General features: G+C 44.3%; 2 protein-coding genes across 6 annotated transcripts in view; both read right to left on the minus strand.

The window, feature by feature from the left end:
* RNF183 (ring finger protein 183) overlaps positions 1–4,473 on the minus strand; it is a 19,986-nt gene extending 15,513 nt beyond the window's left edge. The window contains exon 1 of the mRNA XM_036855154.1: positions 4,394–4,473. The gene's annotated coding sequence lies outside the window, so the exon portion shown is untranslated. The remainder of the gene's footprint in view (positions 1–4,393) is intronic.
* Positions 1,062–21,455, minus strand: WDR31 (WD repeat domain 31). Of its 5 annotated transcripts, none has more exons than XM_036855150.1 (11): positions 21,365–21,453; positions 18,312–18,408; positions 11,636–11,776; positions 11,065–11,197; positions 9,556–9,630; positions 8,694–8,838; positions 8,494–8,594; positions 7,236–7,303; positions 6,126–6,267; positions 4,394–4,556; positions 1,062–2,219 (listed from the first exon to the last, which is right to left on the minus strand). In XM_036855150.1, the coding sequence occupies exons 3-11, from the start codon at positions 11,746–11,748 to the stop codon at positions 2,059–2,061; spliced, it is 1,101 nt and encodes a 366-aa protein (XP_036711045.1). In that variant the 5' UTR covers positions 11,749–11,776; positions 18,312–18,408; positions 21,365–21,453; the 3' UTR covers positions 1,062–2,058. The 5 variants fall into 5 exon arrangements, with proteins under 5 accessions (XP_036711045.1, XP_036711044.1, XP_036711043.1 ...); XM_036855149.1 differs by lacking the exon at positions 21,365–21,453 and adding an exon at positions 21,212–21,298; XM_036855148.1 differs by lacking the exon at positions 18,312–18,408 and having other exon boundaries at positions 11,065–11,194; positions 21,212–21,455.

Raw genomic sequence — 21,455 nt, forward strand, 5'->3', positions numbered from 1 at the left:
TTTCCCCGAGACACCTGTCTACTGCTCCTAGGCACCTGGCCAGGAGGATCTCCTTGGAGCCAAAAAGTTAATAACTGGTCCAGAAAATACACAATGTCATGGCCTACAAATTTCTAAAATGAACTTTGAGACATCATGCAGAGGCAAAGGGGTGAGGAGGAAAGTCAGGCAGGCCCAGGCCCAGATCTCAGTTCTCCCCTTCTTCCCCACGCGTGTAACCTCGGGCAGAGGACTGGATGTCCCTGGGCCTCAGCTTCCTCATCTGTGACATGGGAATAACACAGCTGCAGTGAGGATACATGTATTCAGCCACCTGTAGGTGCTCAACGATGCAGCTTCCTCTCCCACCACCCACTTTGTCCTTTCAGAGCTCTAAGATCCATAACTTAGGGAATCACAGGCAAGCTGAACCATGGCTAAAGGTTTAGAAAATACCATCTAAGGAGAACGGGTGAAGGCGTGGTAAATGTGTTGTGTGAGCGTTTAGTCTGGACAGAGCGGGCGGTAAGGACTTGTGGCTGCCATTTGTAAGCACCCACTAGCTTGCTTGGCATTTAACACAGTCGAATCCTCAGAACAGCCCTGTAAAAAACGTCTGATTATGAAGCTCCATATTGTAAGTGAGGAAACTGAGGTTTTATAACTTTCCCAAGATCATCCAGCTAAATGGGGAAATCGAGAGTCCAATTCAGGTCTGACGCTTTGCACGAGCTTAAGATTCTCCTGCCTCGTGACTGGAGGGCAGCATGGGGGAGGTGGCCCCAAAGAGGAGCAGGAGGGGACAAGGAAGATGGCTGTCAGCCACTGGTATCAGGGACAGGCAGGGGCCAGAGAGGATGAATGCTAAATCTTTCTTTGGGACTCATCAGAAAGGGACTCTCCAGGCCTCAGCTGCCTTAGGTATGGACCTGCCTGACGGCAGGAGTGACTGTTTCCTGGAGGAAAGCAGGCTTGTGAGCACCAGGCTGGGGACTGAGCTCCCGGGGGCCACACAGACAGAGCCGAGCATCCTGCCCCTCCTCACCGAGGGGGGCTCAGTGGCTGGCACAGTTGAATCCATCTTTCTGCTTTTTTCTATATGTTCCATTGTTGTTGCAGAGATTCCCTTTGCCTTATTCTGGCCATTCCCCAGAAAGAGTTATATAAAACTAAGTAAAAATGTTAAACTATACAAATGCAATTTTTTTAGCCTTCATCTCTCCGTTTTCTTATCCACGGAATGGGTTTGATAACTCATCTAACTGTGGGCGAGGCGCTGCGGTGGTCGGCCTCTTCACGCCAGTGCAGGTCTTGTGTTCGTGTAGCCCTAGCACCGGTCTAGGGATTTGCCACTTCCCCTCTGCGACTATGCCGAGTAGAAGCCAAGGCTTTTGCTTTCTTGGCCTAACTTTGATTCTTCACACTGCTGAGGGGCTGTGATTAGAGCTTAATCTCATGTCTACAATCCATTTCCTCCATGGAGCTGCACTATTCTTTCCCATCTAGATAATTGCGAGGCAACCAAAACTGAGTTTCTCTCTCCGCTGCATTTTCTTCTTTCGTGGAGACATGGAAAAGGTCAGTTCAATAGACTCAGACCTGTGTTCTGACTCTCACAGACAGAGGCCTATCACTCTTATACCTACAGGTCATCATTCCAAGCCATAAACTTTTTTTTAGAGAGAGATACACATTCCATAGACAGAACGCGGTCTGTCTCAGAAGGCGAGACAGCCTTGGGAGAAACACACGCCACGGACAGAGTGTGGGCCATCTCAGAAAGCGAGAGGCCCATAAACATTTTTTTGAAGAGCAGTCCCCAAAGCTCACTAAAAATTGCATTTGGATTTAACTTAGTTTGAGAACCTTATGGTTGAGTCCATATTTCTAATCTCTGCACCTGAGTTTGAACCACTAGACTTAAATTGACTCCTAACACTGATATACCTTCCAAGGGAGCTTAAGCAAAGAACACCAGTTCCACATGGCCCTCCCCGCAAGAGAACATGGAAAAACACAAAGTCACACTGAGTAAGAAGGGGCCACAGTTTGCTATTGTCCAGTGAAGGTGTCTTGGCCTCAGAATCCTGCCACTTCCTGCAGTTCCAGCCCTCGGCTATGGTCCACCCTGAGTAAGCGAATTCCTCTGCTGAAACTTGCACACAATAAGGAGACGGTGTCAGCCACAGCCAGGGAAGTCAAAGGTCCTGATCCATCCAGAGACAAGGTGAAAAGGCAGGCTGGGGAGGAAGGGGGAACCGGCACGTTAGGCCAAGAGTGCACATATCATGAAAGGCAGTGTCTTTGTAAGAAACCCCCAGAAATAAAGCACGTGCTATGTGCATCTAACCCAGATGAGAGAGGCACTGCGTGCCTCAGAGGAATGTGCACCAGTGGGGAAGTCAACCCCAAGACGTCAACTCTATAGAGAATGGCACGTGGACCCAACAGGACATACACCACCTGGAAGTACGTTGGACAACTGGGGCCTCGCTGCAAGGCCACGTTAAAATGCTACCCTCAGACACCTGCCCAGAGAACAAAGCATGGGTCAGCGCAGAGAAAACAGATAAGAATACTGATCTTCAGCTGCTGGCTCCCTGGGGTCTCGCTCCCTTCAGGACAAAGGATGATGGGGGACCTGAAGGGCAGTCTGAGGCTGCCAGCTGACCCAGTCTCCTCCATCTGCATCTTGCAGGCTGCTCTTCTAAGGGCTACACTTGCATGCCTGGCAGGCAGGGCAGCGCTTTCACACCTGGTTCTCCCTGGTCTCAGGTTTTTGATCCCTGAATCTAGAACAGCTGCTCTCCCCCTCCTCCCACAACTCCACGGGAGGGTGCAGCCAGGCTGCGCTCACTGTGGAAGTCTGGCTTGTGAGCCACTAGACGTGATCCCATATCTTTTCTCTGAGGGAGCGACCCTATCCTCCCCTGCTGGGAGCTGAGTTTCTGGGAGATGACTGTCGAAGGGATTTGGCTTGAGGTTCTCTAAATTAATGTTATTCCTGTGTCTGGCAGAAGCCAGTGTCCAGGACAGAATAGCACGGAGGCAGTGGGGTGCTGGTAAACTGGCTTTTTGGAAGGAAAAAAAAAACTACCTTCATTCATAACATTTGCCAGTTTTCATGGTGTAAATACTCCCACCACGACCATATTAAATATTCCTGAATATTTAATAATCAGCCAGTAGGAGCTGGTTCCAGCGCACCACTGCATTGAGGACTCTGGGCAGCTTGTTCCCTAAACATCTTTTTCTCTGGTGCTTTGAAGTGTCACTACCTGCGATCCCAAACCTTAGCTGCAGAGTCAAGAGAGGGCAGAGTCTTTCTGAGACTATCCTTACCCCACTTCACGCCCTCTGAGCTAAGGCTCTCATTTTAGTCCTTGAAAATGAATTTTAAAACGGCAATTCTTGTTCTCTTTTCCAGACATTTTGAGCATCACAAGTTAAAACCAGATGAGGAACTTCAGGTAGAAAGAATAAAAGAATCAAAATACATTTGAGCTCTCAGGAACGAATCTGTACAACATGATACCACGGGTTACATGGTGACAGCTCCTAGCAGAGATTGGACAGAGATTCTGGCCTCTTGGTGTCATCTCTTTTTTTAAAGTTTATTTGTTGTGATTGTTTATGAGCTATTTCTATATATATATTTTTAAATTTATTTTATTTGTTTTTGGCTGCGTTGGGTCTTCATTGCTATGCACGGGCTTTCTCTAGTTGCGGCGAGTGGGGGCTACTCTTTGCTGTGGTGCGCGGGCTTCTCATTGCGGTGGCTTCTCTTGTTGTGGAGCACGGGCTCTAGGCGCGTGGGCTTCAGTAGTTGCGGTGCGTGGGCTCCTAGTTGTGGCTCGTGGGCTCTAGAGCACAGGCTCAGTAGTTATGGCACACGGGCTTAGTTGCTTCACGGCATGTGGGATCCTCCCGGACCAGGGCTTGAACCTGTGTCCCCTGCATTGGCAGGCGGATTCTTTTTTTTTTTTTTTTTAATTAATTTATTTATTTTTGGCTGTGTTGGTTCTTCGTTTCTGTGTGAGGGCCTTCTCCAGTTGTGGCGAGCGGGGGCCACTCTTCATCGCGGTGCGCGGGCCTCTCACTGTCGCGGCCTCTCTTTGCGGAGCACGGCTCCGGACGCGCAGGCTTAGTAGTTGTGGCGCACGGGCTTAGTTGCTCCGCGGCATGTGGGATCTTCCCGGACCAGGGCTCGAACCCGTGTGCCCTGCATCGACAGGCAGACTCTCAACCACTGCGCCACCCGGGAAGCCCTTGGTGTCATCTCTTAACCACTATGGGACTGGGCAGTGGCAGGACATGGGTGGCTTTGTATATGCTGAGCAATGGAAGAAAGAGTTTTAAGGAAGCCTGTAGGACTTCATGTATCTTTGAGAAGCATTAACAGCAGGCTCCTTACCTCCACTGTCTTGGTTCCAGATCTTCACCTTGCAGTCATGCGATGAGGTAGCAATCACAGGCATCAAGGCTAATGCTCTTGGTAGAAAGACACAGGATGCTACAGTCTGGAAGTGCCCCTCGTACTCACAGATTCTGTTCCGCGTCTGCCTTAGGTCCCACAACTGCAAAGTAATGACAGAGGCTGGCTCACACGTACATATTTCCCCAGCTTTAGACATGCTTCATTCACTGATATCCTCTCCCCGGCGTCTCATGATGCACCTATTCCCTCCACTTACCTCCTCACAGACACCCTTATCTTCATCCATCCCATCCACACACCCAAGCATCCAGCCATGCAGTGACTATTTCAGCAACAACTATGTCTCAAACAACCCAGGTTAAGGATGTGCCAGAGGGTTGTTGCCTTCATTATTATCATCATGGTTAGTGAAAGCTCCAAGTCCTGTAGCATGATGGGACAGAATGGGGTTCTTCTATGACAGCTCAAGAGCTGCCTTATATCAGCCTCTTGGCATCTGTGAGTCCTGTGGGGCCCCATAGTTAGGAGCACCTTCTCATAAGTAAATACAGGGGCAGACCTTCCAATTTAATGCCTAGACACTGAATCTTGGTATAAGAAGACTAGATTCTATAACAAGGGAGATGATAGTCCTGCCAGACCACTCTTGTTGATACAAATCAGACCACACCTGGAGAATAATGCTCATAGACAAGAGCAAATGGAATTGTGCCCAAAAAATAATGAAATCACTGGACACCATGTCATCCAAGGAACAATTATAAGAGCTGGAAATGCTTAGCTTGGAGAAGAGATACTACATCAATAGCCTGGGATTCAACACCTCAACCTACCATTTACTAGAAGTGTGGTCTTGTACAAGAGATTTCAACTTGCCGTGCCTCTATTTCCTCATCTGTAAAATGGGAACTATAATAATACCTAATTCACAAGGTTGTTTTAAGGATTAAATGAGATAATGCACTATAATGTGCTCAGCCTGGTGCCTTGCACATAGTAAGTGTCCAATAAAATGGGAACTGTAATTGTCCTATTTGGATTATAGATAAGCCTTTTAACTGATATTTCACAATTAGAAATACAAGGTACTGGGAATTCCCTGGTGGTCTAGTGGTTAGGACTCTGTGCTTTCACTGCTGAGGGCACGGATTTGATCCCTGGTTGGGGAACTAAGATCCTGCAAGCTGTGTGGTGCAACCGAAAAAAAAAAAGAAAGAAAGAAAGAAAGAAATCCAAGGTACTTTGGAGGAGCCTAGGCAATCTATCCCGAAATTAACTGCAAGGAAAGGTATATGGGTTAGGGATGGGGTGGGCCCTCAACCAACACTAGAGCTCCAAACTTCCTGAAGTGCTTGAACTCCTTTACTGTGACCACACGTACAGTGGGAACACACTTGGTTCTTCAAACAGTCCCTCCCCTTTCTAAGCTCTGTTGGGAGTAGGGACATTAATAGGCTGGTTCTGTATGTAACGCCTTCCTATCTTGACTCTCATCACATTCCTCTTTTCTGCGACCAATGCAGAGAGCTTAGGCAATGGTGGTTTCTTGAAAGAAGTGTCTGGAATGCAAAGGATCACTGACAGTATGCACTTGGAATAGGCCTGAGACATTAGTAGAGCCTGCCTGTGTAGCCCCGTGCAGGCATGAAGCCAGAGGAAGTCATTTCTCATCAGCAACCAAACACCTGGACCTTGCACCGTCTCTCACCGTGGCTTCACAGCCTTCCCCTCCAAAGCCGCTGCTGCAGGAGATACACTTGTGTCCATCCTCACTGACCTCGCAGTAGGTCTGGATGTGCTGCTTTGCGGGAAATATATGAGCTACCTGCAGCCCCCGACTGTCCCATAATCTGAAAGAAATTACAGCAGGGAATGGGTTTATAGTAAATGTGCTGAAAGGCACCTGTCATAGCCTGCTAACGTCAAAGTCTTGGCTCTTTGCTGCTTTGGCCAGTCAGAATGGAACGCCGTGATTTACCTAAAAACAGCAACGTGAACCAGATCAATCTCAGAGACTCCAAAGCTGGCAGGAAATAACCAAACTGAATGACATCTGAGTTCTTTCTATTTTGAGATCTAATTAACAGGAATTTAGACCAAGTATCTTAATTGTACAAGTTAATTTGTTAATTTGGTCCTTTGGGATACTACTTTCAACAGACAAGAGAATATTTCTGTGTCTGTGATTTTAAAAAAAATTTTAAAGATACTTATCATGATGGAGAGGAGCAGTCATCATTCCAGAATCAGATACAAAAGATTTACAGGTCTTGGCCAACCTGAGCCATGGGGTCTACTGGGACTGTTTTGTTTTGCCTCTTGTCTCATTTTTACCTCTTTATCTCCTTCCTACCATTTTCTAAGTAGAATCTCTTCTGAGATCCAAAGTTTCTAGTCATGCTTTCTAGTCTAAGAAGGATTTACTTCATCTGACTTGCCTGATGGTGATTCTGACCCTGCTCCACAGGGAGGGCTTCACCTGAGGGCTGAGTGATTGAGAACATATGGAGCCAAGCAAGGGCCACTTGAAGGGGTGGGACGAGTGAGTGACTGACTCTGAGGTTACTCTGAACACGTTTCCACAGTGGGCGCTGGCAGAATCAGCTGCTTGGAAACCGGCCAGAACAAGCTGACCTCCTGCCACTCAACCTCTATCCACATGATCCATGGGGCCAGATCAGAGAGACCCCAGCACTGGCGAGGGGCAGAGGGGTGGAAGGAGAAGCAATGTGGAGAAGCAGAGTAGGAACAGAGTTATGTAAGCATGGGAGCCACAAACCTTCACCAGAAACACTTTCTTGCTGCTTAGTAAGCCCACCTGATGGTTTTATCTTCAGAGGTCTGGAGTATATAAGGTTCTCTGGGGACCCAGCACAGGTGAGTGACCTGGAAGAAGCAAAATTTTCAAAACTTCTCCATACCATGTCATTCCTCTGCTGTAATTCCTGTAAATTTTGCTAAATAGCATCTCTGCCAGCACTTCTCAAAGATGCCGAACCTAGCACATCTGACTTAGAGGGATTTTATGTTTTGCAGATTCCCACCAGTCATGCTCGACCTACAGTTCCTAGGTTATCAGCAGCAATGGAAGCAGCTGGGCCAGTTGTGAGCCCAAAAGTGCATGCAGGCACTCTTAGAGTGCCTGAAACCCAAACACCGCTGGCTGGGTGGCACCTAAGGAGAGCAGCCACTGTTCTAAAGTGGGACCAATGAAACCCTAGCTCGAGGCCTCATAGGGTTCAGGAAGAGTGTTCTTGTTTTGCTTTATCCCTGCAGCCCCTGCTGGACAGACATGAAGCAGTTTTCCGAACAACCCAGGGTAACACGATTTTCTTTTCTTCCAGAAACCTGCACAAATATGGAGGGGCACAGGGCAAGCACATGTTTCCGTGGGCAGTTGTCTTCAAAACTGGAAAGGATGACTATGACTGACATTTGACAACCACTAAAGGACATTACCATGTCAGGTGATATAATTCTCCCCATTGTATAAATGAAGACACTGAAACTCTAAGTAAGTTTCTTGGGGTAGCACACCTAAAAAGTAAGGAATCCGTGATTTGAATCCAGGTATGACTGACCCCAAAGGCTGTGGAGTTGATATACCAGTTTGCTACCAGAAAACACTGGTCTTCATAAGCAGAGCAAATTACACATACAGCAAAAGGTCATGCTTATTTCTCTGCATACTGTTACATATACAGAACACACAATAAGCATAAACTGTGAGCTCCTGGAGCCCAGGGACTGTGCCCTGGGTCACTAACCCTGCTTCTGGCACAGTATCTGGCCTACAGAAGATATGGAATAACTATGTTTTGAAGGAATAAGTGAGGACACCATTTAAAACTCCAATATAAACTAGTGGAGTTGTTCTCTGGGGTAGAAGAACTTAAGAGATCATCTAATCCGATAACCCTGAGAGGCCGGGGTCTGACAGAGAGTTGGGGGGTGAGCAGTAATTAGGACCCAAGCCTCTAATGCCTGGTCATGCGTCTCCTGATCTCTTTCCCAGGCCCTTCCTCACCCCATGCTCCCTCCTGCTGCCCTGCTCTGTACCAAGTTTGAGTTCGTACCAGGTTCCTGGAGACTGACGCTCTCTCCGCACACTGTCCGGTCCCCACGTCCCACAGAAGCAGGGTGTTGTCACGAGACCCAGTGCACAGCTGTGATGTGTCTTTGGAAACAGTGGCAAGAAGATGGTCCATGAGATAGGCCTGGAACAGGGCTTTTCAGAAAGTACAACGGTGTTGGGAAGAGATCAGCTTTACCTTACCTGGACTCACAGCCAATCCAGTGACCACCATGGTGTGGCCGGAGAACTGCTGCCTTGGTTGTGAGGAGCCTTGCAAGTCCCACATCATGACCGTCTTGTCGCGAGAGGCACTGAAGAACTGGCCTGATTTGTGAATACAAGCTATCTGCTCAAGACAAAAAAGCTCCAGTGTGTTTGTTTCATTGGACTTGAAAATGGGAAAAAGAGCTGGAGATAAGAGTGCTAGAGCCTGGAGTTCTTTCTCAGGCTGGTTCCAAATGCACTGTACCTGGTAGGTAAGTATATTCTGTGCTATGTGATTGTCGCTGATGCCTAGTTTCATTATGATGCAGTTTGCATCTGAGTTTTTAGTTCGTTTAGGTGGGCTTCACAGAGGCGAGTTATATAAATTGACATTATCATTTTCTCTGGAAGCTCAGTCTACCCTGTAATGCTCTTTAACAAATTAATTTTTATTTAACTGTTGTTGGCTTTTTAAAAATTTCCCCAACTAGACTAAAAGGTTCCTGAGCATGGAGAGTTTGTCATTTCCCTAGCTATAGTAAACACTCAGTAAGCCTTCAATACAAGACCCTGTTAGGGTAGGATATGTCAGAGAGAGTTAATCTCAGCTTTCTCTATTTCTCACTTGGGCTATGAAGGGCTTAATAATGAAACAAAAATTGTGTCTCCTATACCTGTAACAATAGCTAAGTGAATGGTTTGCGCTGCTTTTCCTGGAGTAGGGCTTCACACCATCAGATGAAGCCCCAGCATTTTTCCTTAACACTGAATATTCAATCACTCTTACTACCTAGAGCTATTAGACATTCCTTTATTCAATTCCAAATTCCCTCCATGATAATAATCATATGACAATTACCTTTGTGATTTCATGCTCATGTCCTTTCAACCTTTTCACCACATTTCCAGTTCTCCAGTTATAGGCCACAACTGTCTGCAGAGAGTCATTAGAATATTTTAGTTGAACTGAATTTTAGTTTAACTGAAACAACAAGCCTTTACCTCATTCTCTACCTAATTTCTCCCTGTCTGTCAATGTTTTATTGTTGTTCGGTCTTTATGCCCCCCTACTTTGAGTTCTGTCTCTCCCCAAGCCACTGGGCCACTCCTCTGAACCTTACTGATGGGTTTGGGATAACACTCCCCTGGGGGAACTGATTTAGGTTGAGGATCTTCTGGTTGTAGATCCTGAAGGAAAATCTACGTGGGATTAGATTTTTTTCCCTAAAACTGTATCATACTATTTTTTTTTCAAATTTACCATCTTAATCATTTTTAGGTGTACAGTTCAGTAGTGTTAAAAGTATATTCACATTGTTGTGAAACAGATCATACTTTTTTTTTTTAATTTCAAAAAATCTCATCCATAATCCCATCTGCCAGAGAGAATCATTGTTAAAATTTTCTTTCCATCCTTTTTTCCAGGTATATACTTTACTATTTTATTGTATTTCTCCCCCTAAACAGGATTTCAGAGCATTCTCTGGCCCAGTCTCTGTAGTTCATTGCTAGGGAATAAGGAGTGTGTTAGCACTTGATCTAATTAAATCCCAGTTTCTTAATCTGCAAAACAGAGGATAATCCTTCCTCTAGCTACCTCTCACAGGTGAGGATCATATAAATAAAATTTCATGTCTAAGATGATATAGATGTTAAGACAAAATGCTGCCAATTAAATGGTGATATCATCAATTTTTAGATGCATCCTGATTTCAGAGGTGTTAAAATGTACAGACGTGCATCTTAGAATCAAGGAAATACAGTATGAAAATGGAATTTGAAGATTCTAAATGGCTACTGAAAATTAGAGGCATTATTTATTACAAAATAATCAACATTTTTGCCAGCAAGAGCCTAGGTCTGAGTGCTACAGTAGATCCAAATACGAGGGAGAGAAAGCAAAGAGATTTAAAGTGACAATGGGAGGAATCACAATGCACACCAATGTAGACATTTTGGCAAAAGAGAGGCATAAAAGAGACTAGCAGTTTCCTTTTGCTGATAAATAACTCCTGTGTCTGCAGGTAGGTTACAAATGGACAGGCTGGAATAATGATACTTGTCATTTATAAAAATCATGTGGGTGGTCTGGCAGAGTACCAAGCGTCTTACCATTCAGTCCTCACAACGGTCCTGTGCAGTTGGCATTACTATCCCCATTTAATAGATAAGGAGACTGAAGCTCAAGAAAATTAAAAGACTTGCCCAAAGTAATACGAAGTTGCAGAGCAGGAATATAAACCCAGTCTTTCTAACTCTAAAGCCCATATTTTTAACACTACTCAACGTTGCTGCCAGAAATGCAGGGTTCCCTTCCCTTCCCTTCTCTGCAATAAGCTGGTTCCCTGGGAAGCACTGCACACCCCACCTTATCTTTTCCTCCGGAGACACAGAGGTCTGAGTTCAGAGCAGCAACAACAGAGACGGTATCCACGTGAGCTGGGCTATACTCTTGAAAAGCTTTAGTTTGAATTCTCTCGTCTCTAAATCCATCGGGCCTGCTAAAGAGAGGATGGAAAATGAGGGGCCCAATGGCATAGGGTGCACAGTGGAGCAAGGGGAAAAAGAGTGTGGGCTATGGTAGGAATCCAGGCTGAGGAGAAAGATAGAAAAGGAGTAGAGAAAGGAGACACGCTGACATCACCAGAAATGGTATTATTAACTCTGTAAGTGCTCAGAATGAGTGAATGACTGGAATCTGATAAAGGAAGAAGCCCAGAGTCTTCGCTCACTCTAGAGATGATTCCCAAAGATGTAGGGCCCCTCTCTCTGTGGCTGCAGACATTATCTACTAAGATGTTTCTTATTCAAAAGGAAACAGACCAAACTGACTGTTCAGGGAAGGTCATCAACGATGGCTCTGGGCCCTCTCTTTCTTTAGTGGAGAATTGTAACGCGGCATAAAACTTGGGATCCCACTCAAGGGAGGACTGCTGTACCTGTATTTATAAGTGCTGTATTTGAGTTTGCTCTGCAGTTTCCCCATCACTGCACAGAACCTGCATGAGACCTTCTGGGGAAGAGCTCGTTTCAGATGGCACCTGAGTAGCATCCCATGTGGCTGCTGGAAGTTGTGTTTCCTGTTTAGTAAAAAGAAGAATACACACTGTTAACTGTGTTAGGCACAATAATCGTAGGTAGTATGGTTATGTAAAAATCCTTTTTTTGAAAAAGACAAACTGTAGGTATTTGCTTTCCTCCTTTTCCTGCCTCACTCTTATGGCCCTGGGAATGCATCCTCCACTACAGCGTTAGCAGATAAACAAAAGCAAAAACAAAACTAATTTTGAAAATATTAAGATGTTTCCCAGTAAGTCAAACATAGAATTACTATGTGATCCAACAATTCTACTCCTGGGGATATAGCCCAACGAATTGAAAACAGGTGTTCAAACCAAAATTTATACATGTATGTTCATAGCAGCACTGTTCACAATAGCCAAAAGGTGAAAACAACCCAAATATCCATCAATAGATAAATGAATAAACAAAATGAGGTTTATACATACAATGAATATTATTCAGCCATAAAAAGGAATGAAGTACTGGGAATTCCCGGCAGTCCAGTGGTTAGGACTCTGCGCTTTCACTGCCAAGGGCCCAGGTTCAATCCCTGGTAGGGGAACTAAGATCCTGCAAGCTGCGTGGCCCAGCAGAGAAAAAAAAAAAAAAGGAATGAGGTACTGATACATAGTATAACATGATGAACCTTGAATACATAATACTAAGCAAAAGAAGCCAGTCACAAAAGGCCACATATTGTACGAATCCATCTATATGAAATACCCATAATCAGCAAATCTATAGAGACAGAAAGTAGATTAGTGGTTGCCAAGGGATGGGGGAATGGAGAGTGGCAACTTAATAGGTACAAAGTTGCCTTTGGGGCAATGAAAATGTTCTGGAACTAGACAGTGGTGACGGTTGCATAATGTTGTCTATGTACTAAATAATAATAATAAATAATAATAAATTGTATGTTATGTAAATATATTCTGCCATAATAAAATAAATACTAAGAGTGTGTATTTGAAAATAATGAGGGGGTTCCCTGGTGGCCTAGTGGTTAGGATTTGGGCTTTCACTTCTGTGTCCCGGGTTCATTCCCTGGTCAGGGAACTGAGATCCTGTAAGCCACAAGGTGTGGCCAAAAAAAAAAAGAGAGAAAGAGAATAATTTACACCAGTAATAAAGCTTCTTGAAAAAGAGCCTTAGTTATTCTAAAAGGCTATATAACCTTCCTAGCTTGCCGGATTGCTATTAAATAATTTCGCTGTGACACTTCTCTAAATCAGTGTGCCAGGGTCATGAGGTTATTCTGTAGTAAGAATGAGATGTGGGAGACAGTGACACTAAATGAGACAATACAGCTAATGACCTGACCAGCAGTTCTCAAAGTGTGATCTCAGGACTGCTGGGGATTCCTGAGACCTTTCAGGGAGTCTATGAGATCCTCCTTTTTCCAACTATGTCTCTCTGTGAGGCCTGATTTTCTTCTTATACTACAACCCAAACAACATACTGCAATAGATTGAATGCAGAAGCAGATATGAGACCCCAACTGTCTTCTGTTTAAGCCAAACAGTAAAGAGATTTGCAAAAATGTAAACAATACCCCTCTCTTCCAACCAAAATTTTTTGTGTTTTCAAAAGTATGTTTATTTTTCGTAAAATTGTTGTTTACATGCAATAGTTTTATTTGTTTTTAATGAGTTGATATGTAAATATTTTAAAAATACCTCAGTTTTAATGTCAAAAGGAGGTGGCAGAGTAGAATCCAATCTACAAGTTATATAAACAAAGGCTGTTTGAGGTCCCCAGTAATTTTTAAGAGTTCAAGGAAGTCCTGAGGCCAAAAAATTTGAGAACCACTGGCCTAGAAATTAAATAATGTCAATAATGGATGATACACTATATTCAAATAAAAAGAATTATTAAATGTTTTCTAGATTTACTTGCATCACCCCCAACAACTAACAAGGCGAGAACTAAAGAGAAAGAGAGATACTCATGCATACACTCATTCAGGAAACACCCCCTAAGCACCTAATCTGTGCAGGTCCTATACTGGTTGCTGGTGGAACAGAGAAAAAAAAGAGACCAGAAGATGCGGCCAGTGTGGTCATCTGCTAGGACTGAAGGTACGTGACTAGGACCTAATCTCAGCTACGCTGGGTAATGTTCCTCTGCAACTAGCTGTCCCCTGAGATGCCAGAGGGTGGAGGTGGGAGAACCCAGTCCCCATCTCTTCTGGGGCTCTGCTTAAAGAAATTCTAGGAGATGAGTCTCTTATGGGCATGACCAGCCTACCTAATTCTAGGAAGAACAGTCTACAGGGAGAAACAGCAGCTAAAACTCACCAAGTATTCTCCATCACATCATTACCTTTTTTTTTTTTGGCTGCATGGCATGTAGGATCTTAGTTCCCCGACTAGGGATTGAACCTGGGCCCCCTGCAGTGGAAGCTCGAAGTCTTAACCACTGGACCACCAGGGAAGTCTCATATCATTCCCTTTAAAAACCACAGCTTTCCACAGTATGGAGGTTCCTCAAAAAACTAAAAATAGAGTTGCCATATGATCCTGCAACCTCACTCCTGGGCATATATCCGGAGAAAACTATAATTCAAAAATATACATGCACCCCAATGTTCATAGCAGCACTGTTTACAATAGCCAGGACATGGAAACAACTTAAATGTCTATCAATGGATGAATGGATAAAGAAGATGTGGTACATATATATAATGGAATACTACTCAGCCATAAAAAAGAATGAAATAATGCCATTAGCAGCAACATGGATGCAACTAGAGATTATCATACTAAGTGAAGTAAGTCAGAAAGAGAAAGTGATACCACATGATATCACTTATACGTGGAATCTAAAATATGACACAAATGAACTTATCTACGAAACAGACTCACAGACATACAGAACAGACTTGCAGTTGCCAAGGAGCGGGGGCAGGGTGTGTGTGTGTGTGTGTGGGAGGGCTGGATTGGAAATTTGGGATTAGCAGATGCAAACTATAATATATAGAATGGATAAACAGCATGGTCCTACTGTATAGCACAGGGAACTATATTCAATATCCTGTGATAAACCATAATGGAAAAGAATATGAAAAAGAATGTATATATATGTATAACTGAATCACTTTACTGTATAGCAGAAATTAACACAACATTGTAAATCAACTATACTTCAATAAAATAGATTAAAAAAAAACAATTAAAACAAAAAACAACAAAAAACCCACCACAGTTTTCCAGAAGAATTTCAGCCTACATTTGAAAGTTGCCAGAATTGACCTCCTGACAGGAATAGGTAACCAGTGAGAAATGGAATATTTCCTGCCACATCAGTAAACAAAGGATGTCACAGTCATCAGCGATTGCAGCCACAGCCTATGGTGAGCTGGTAAGCCCAGAGGAAACTCAGGATATGAAAACACAGGATACTGGCCCCAGTATCCTGCATATCAAAGGAGTGATTTCAGGGACTGCCCTAGTGGTCCAGTGGTAAAGAATCCACCTTACAATGCAGGGGACATGGGTCCTGGTCGGGGAACCTCACATGCGGTGGGGCAACTAAGCCCACGTGCCACAACTACTGAGCTCTTGTGCCTCAACTAGAGAGCCTGCATGCCCCAAACTACAGAGCCCATGTGCCCTGGCGTCTGCATGCCACAGCTAAAGAAGAGAAAACCCGCATGCCACAACTAGTGACAAGACCGCATGAGGCAGGAGATAGATGGGCTCCAGGCTAGACATTTACAACTGGCCTCCTGTTCACACTTCCTGGGGTGAGAAGAAGATGGGCTCCAGGCCGGACATTCATTACCAGCCCCATTTACATTTCCTGAGGCAAGAGACAAACGGGCTCCGGACTACACATTTATGACCGGACTCCTGTCTATATTTCGAGATCTGCACCTCAATATAAAAACCAGCAACAGAAATAGGGTAAATAACCGGACATTGGACGTTTTTATGGCAGGGACAGAGTAGGATTAAACCCTGCTAAAAGATCAAGAGATCATACATCCTTAGGGCATGGAAAACATTGCACATGCACAGAAAGGCTCCTCGGGGGTCAAAAGGTGGGGGGGGCTTCCCTGGTGGCACAGTGGTTAAGAATCCGCCTGCCAATGCAGGGGACACGGGTTTAAGCCCTGATCCGGGAAGATCCCACATGCCACGGAGCAACTAAGCCCGTGAGCCACAGTTACTGAGTCTGCACTCTAGAGCCTGCGAGCCACAACTACTGAGCCCGCGTGCCACAACTACTGAAGCCCGCACACCTAGAGCCCATGTTCCGCAACAAGAGAAGCCACCACAATGAGAAGCCCGCGCACCACAACGAAGAGTAGCCCCCGCTCGCCGCAACTAGAGAAAGCCTGAACACAGCAATGAAGACCAAAAAAAAAAAGAGGGGGCACCACTCCATAATATGTGATGTAATATGTGATGCTAAGGCTGTCCCATAGGCCTCTGGGCCGTAATCCATCTTGGAAAAACGTTGCGCACACATGTTGTAGAGACTCCTAAGGCAGGTCAGGTGTGGAAAAAGAAACCAGATAATTGGCCAAAGGTAAACAAAGACCGGAAGAACTGCCCTATATAAATGACCTAACCACCTCTTTACTGCGCTCCTCCTCATTAGGGAGGACGCCCACACCCTTTCTCTCCGGGTGTGCATCTCTGCCTTGCTTCTATCTTAACAAACTTTCTCTGTGTGCTCTCCCACATGTTGCTGTGCTATGTCTCTAACGATAAACTTTGTACCTGTTTTTACAGTTTTGCCTCCGTGAGAAATGCATTTTTCACTGGGGGCAAGAGCCAGGGGCTGTGGTGGCTAGGATTCCTGGTTTTCATCCAGGCTACCGAGGTTCAGTTCCTGGGCAGGGAATTAAGATCTCGCTTCACACCACCACTCACTGCTGCCTCTCCGAGATCAGGCGCACCACAATGAAAAGCTGGCGCGCCGCAACGAAAGATCCCGCATGCCGCAACTAAGACCCGACGCAGCCAAAAATAAATAAAATACATAAATAAATAATAAATAAATCTTCCAGAAAAAGAGTGATTTCAGTGAGCCCAGACTCTTGCATCTTCCCATACCTAGAAAAGCCCTAAATTCCTTAACTTGACATATATGGTTTTCTTTAATTGACAGTAATCTTTTGATGTTCCCGACTACCTGCCCTTTGTTGCAAAACTCCTATATATCCTAGCTCCCCCCTCGACTCCTCGGAGAAGTTCTCTCAGGGCTACTTGAGATGCTGCCTCCCGGGTTGAAGTCCTAAAAATTCCTGCCGAATAAAATATAACTCTCAACTTTTAGGTTGTAAATATTTTTTAAGTCGACACCAGTATAGAAGCAAATGCAGTGGAAAGAACACTGTGAGTGGCATCAAGAGCCCTGGGCTCTAGCCCCAGCCCTGCCTCATCTCACTGTGTGTCGTTGAGCTCCTCTATCCTCCCCTCTGTGCCTCAGCCTCCTCATCCATAAATGAGGATACCAGATTAAATGATTTTTAGTAGACTATATGCTCCATAAGAGGAAGGATTCTAATATTCTTCTCTGTACTTCAAGTGGCTTGCACAGTGTGACAAACACATTTGTTGTGAAATAGCGAACCTAAAGTCTCTTCTAGTTCAGACATTGTAGGATTCTCTATAACAAGCACAAGTGTTGGCAGACAGGGCAGAGGATCCCCAAAGGAACGGAACCAGACATAACTTCTTTGACATAAGAGAAGCCATTTTAGGTCTAAGCCATTTTGTGATCTAAGCCTGGCCACAAGGCTCACTCTTGACCAGGTCAGGGAGATAATAAATCAGTTGTAAAGACTCCCAGTTCTGTTTTGAAGGTAAAGGTTAGCCTGAGGCACATTCTTGAGCTATTTTGCAGGATCCAAAACCCCCTCAAGCACTCAACCCCAAGACTAACTGGAACTTAAGGAATGATGGTGCTGACCCTTGCTGACCCTGATGACTTCAATCAACTAGAGCTGAAACTCTGTCAGCCTTTGCCCCATTTCTATGCTCAATTCTCCTCTGTTCAAGCCCCTCATGAATATGCATAAACCACCTGAGCCCTTTCATAAATATGCATGTACCCTTATCATAAAACTTCCCCAATTTTGCTGTTCCGGAGAGACACTGTTTTGGGAAATATCCCTGGTGTTCTCCTTGCTTGCTGCAAGTACTAAATCCTTCCTTCTCTCCAAGCTCTTTGGCTTGGTTGTGTCTTTTGGCTTGACACCCACCAAGAGGGGAATCCAGTTTTTCAGGTAACACAAATATGCCCACAGGAAAAATTTCAGGATAGTTTTCAAAAAGCTTGGAATGTTGTATTGTTTGTAGTTAGACAGAGCTTGCAGGGCTTCCTATCTGCCAACCTAACCCATTTTTCAACACTGTCATCAAACTAAGGACAGATGCCATCCATAGATCTAGGTCACTGGAAACTGCATATGCTATAAATGGACTGGCTCTGCTTAAAACTGATTGGATTCTTAGCTGGTATCTTCTGAGAGCCATACTTCCCATCTGAAGTGTATTCATGGGACAGTCTAAGGAAAAGAAAACCTTTAGAATTACTTACCCCCAAACCAGTAGGATCTTCTCGGTGAGCTGCCGTATTCAATACTTTTGTAAAGTTTATCCTTTGGAAAATAGTTCAGGCAGCCACTTCCTAATCTCTGTAATTAGTGAAAAGACACTTAAATTAATCTCTTCTCTAAGCATATGTTTGCACTGAAAGGAGATTTACAAGGTAAATAAGAGATTGTTAATTAAAGAGATTAAGTGTAGTTTTCCCTCACAAAGGAAGAGCTATTTTGCAAAATTCCAAGATTTCATAATTGCACATTTCCAATAATTAGGGAAACTATACCATAATGTTAATTATACAACTATTTTTAAAATATGCAAAATAGGATGTATTTAAATTCATCATTAAATATTTTTATTTTACTCATAGTACTTCTGTTCATCAAAAATCTTCAGAGGTGACTGCATACTTCAGGGCTTTCTGTTTTTGTGAGAAAGGCAATTTCTCCTGTTTAAAATAATACTTTATTAAGTATGAATCATAGAATTTGAGATGGAAGTGCTTTTCAAAATCATCACATATAAACTCTTTATTTAAAGATCTGGAGAAAGTGGGCAGAAACATCATTTGCTCAAAATTCTAACTAGGTAGAGCTCCTGATTTCTGGCCCAGAATTTCCATTATCAATATCCACAAAGAAGAAACATAGTTTTATTGCATTTTAACAACTCTATTTTGATGTGGACCATTTTTTTTTTAAGTCTTTATTGAATTTGTTACAATATTACTTCTGTTTTTATGTTTTGGTTTTTTGGCCCCGAGGCATGTGGGATCTTAGTTCCCCAACCAGGGATCGAACCCACACCCCCTGTGTTGGAAGCAGGTTGTCTTAATTACTGGACCACCAGGGAAGTCCCAACAACTCTATTTTAAGAATTCAAATAAATTCTAATTATTGATTGATAGCATGGCTTATTCTAATAATTAAGAGCAGCATAAAGTAGTCAGAATAATATTGAATTAGGTGCATTAGCCTTGAAATGAGGCCTAGGTTTGAATTACAGTTCTACTGCGGCCTAGGGCAAGTTGCTGAGCCTCTCTAAGTCTCAGTTTCCTATGTGTAAAATGGGTAATAACTATCATTGGGCTTCTGTGAAGATTAAAAATAGAGCTTAAAATGTGCCAAGGCCCGTTTAAGCGCTTTATATTTAACTCATTTAATCTATTCCACAAGCCTCTGAGATACGTGTTGTTACTATCCTCATTCTGCAGATGAGAAAAGTCAGGCACAGAGATGTTAGGTAACTTGCCCAAGTTTACAAATAAGTTGCAAGTAAGTGCCGGAGCTGAAACCTGAATCCAGGCATTCAGACTCCAGAGGCTTTGCTCCCTACCAGCGTACTATACTGCATCTCTGCAAAAGCTAGTGCATTTTAAACTCTTGGTTCAACCTGGCAAACTGTTAGTAACAAATGACGACTACTAGCATGATTACTAGATTAACAGTGATAGCAATGCTGAAAGCAGCAATTTCACTCTCATTAATTCTACTCTTAATACACATATATTAAGCTTACATTACAAATATACACAGAGAACATATGCAAGTGGAAATGAGTCTGGAGGATATTAAACTGAAGCCAATGATGTCTCCTGACCAGAGTGACTGATCACTCTAAGGCTAAGAGATCATTATGTTAGATATTATATAGCAAGGCAATTTAAAGTCTTGAGAACAAAATATATGTACTTGAATAATGTCCATGTTGTAATTTATTATGAGTAGACTAAGAAATGGAAATACTGTTCAGTTACCTGCCATGGTTTATATTGTGAACATGCACTATACTTGACAGGAGGGATAATGTCTTGTTCATTTTTGTATTTGCACTTTAAACATAGCCTGGGAAAACAGATGCAAGGCAAATATCTCTTGAATGAATGAATGAATGAAATACTAAGGTGGGAGAGTCTGCTTGGCAAGAAGCTTTTTAAGGACCCAACAACATGAAGCCCTTTGCAACTCTCCAACAACAGATCCTTCAGGCGGTTACCCTGCCCTGTCCCAGATATCAGGCCTGGAAAGGCTACAGAGGACTTGGGAAACCCTGCAACTCAATATGGCTCTCAACATCCTTGTTGGTTCCAAGGTGGAATCAGGCCTAAATCTCTAAATCTGAATCCCAGGACCCATTTCTGCCCCAATCTGCTTTTCAAAGGCTTTGAGATACTCAGTGGTCACTATTTTTTTTTTTTTGGCCGCACTGCGCCGCATGCGGGATCTTAGTTCCCAGACGAGGGATACAACCCGTGCCTCCTGCAGTGGAAGCTCGGAGTCAACCACTGGATGGCCAGGGAAGTCCCTCAGTGGTCACTCTAAACATAACTCATAGAACACTCTTTTAACTCTCCAGTACAACATTCCTTGATATATTCCAGAATATATCCACCTGTCATTTTCCATGAAGAAACTGGGACTCAGAGTCATGAGTTGCTAAAGGTCACACAGTGGCGAAGCTGGGGTACTGGACCTTATTCAGCTGGACTCCTGGTCCACTGTTCATGTAAATGAAGATTTCATATCCCCTGCCCTCTCCCCAAATCTCCCTCTGCACACATCTAAACTACACTCTGGAAGACCAAGGAATCTAAACCAAAGCTCAAACAGAAACAAAACCAGAAGCAAGTGGGAAACGGTCTGATTTGACCCACTAATGGTACAGATAGGGGAAACCGAGGCTCAGAGAATAAGAGGGTCTTGCCCAAAGTCATTCAGGGAATCAGTACTAGGTCAGAACTCCCAAGGTTGCCCCAAATTTTGGGGACAACCTGTGCGCAGTTTTTCCTTTCTGGCTGTTCAGATCACAAATGCCCCTCGCCCTCTCTAAGCGTATGGCCAAAGCTTATTTTTGATGGGGGTCGGGGGTGGGAGTGGGTGGAGGGGTATTTACCCAAGACTGGATGTAACGCCACCCAACGCAAGGCCGGCCAAGGGAACCCGCTCCCCTCTTCGGCCAGGTAAGCGGCTTCGGCTCAGAGAGAGCGAGGGCTCCCACCTCCCCTCCCGCCAGCTGCGCCTTTTCCTCCCGCCTCGGGCTCCATACCCTCCGGCCGGCCGGTCGGGCTGGAAGCTGAGGCCGACGGAGGACGCCGAGCCGGAGGGCATCCGCGGCCTCCAAGCTCCACAGCCTCCCG

Source organism: Balaenoptera musculus, chromosome 6 (assembly GCF_009873245.2).
Source record: "Balaenoptera musculus isolate JJ_BM4_2016_0621 chromosome 6, mBalMus1.pri.v3, whole genome shotgun sequence".
NCBI lineage: Eukaryota > Metazoa > Chordata > Mammalia > Artiodactyla > Balaenopteridae > Balaenoptera > Balaenoptera musculus.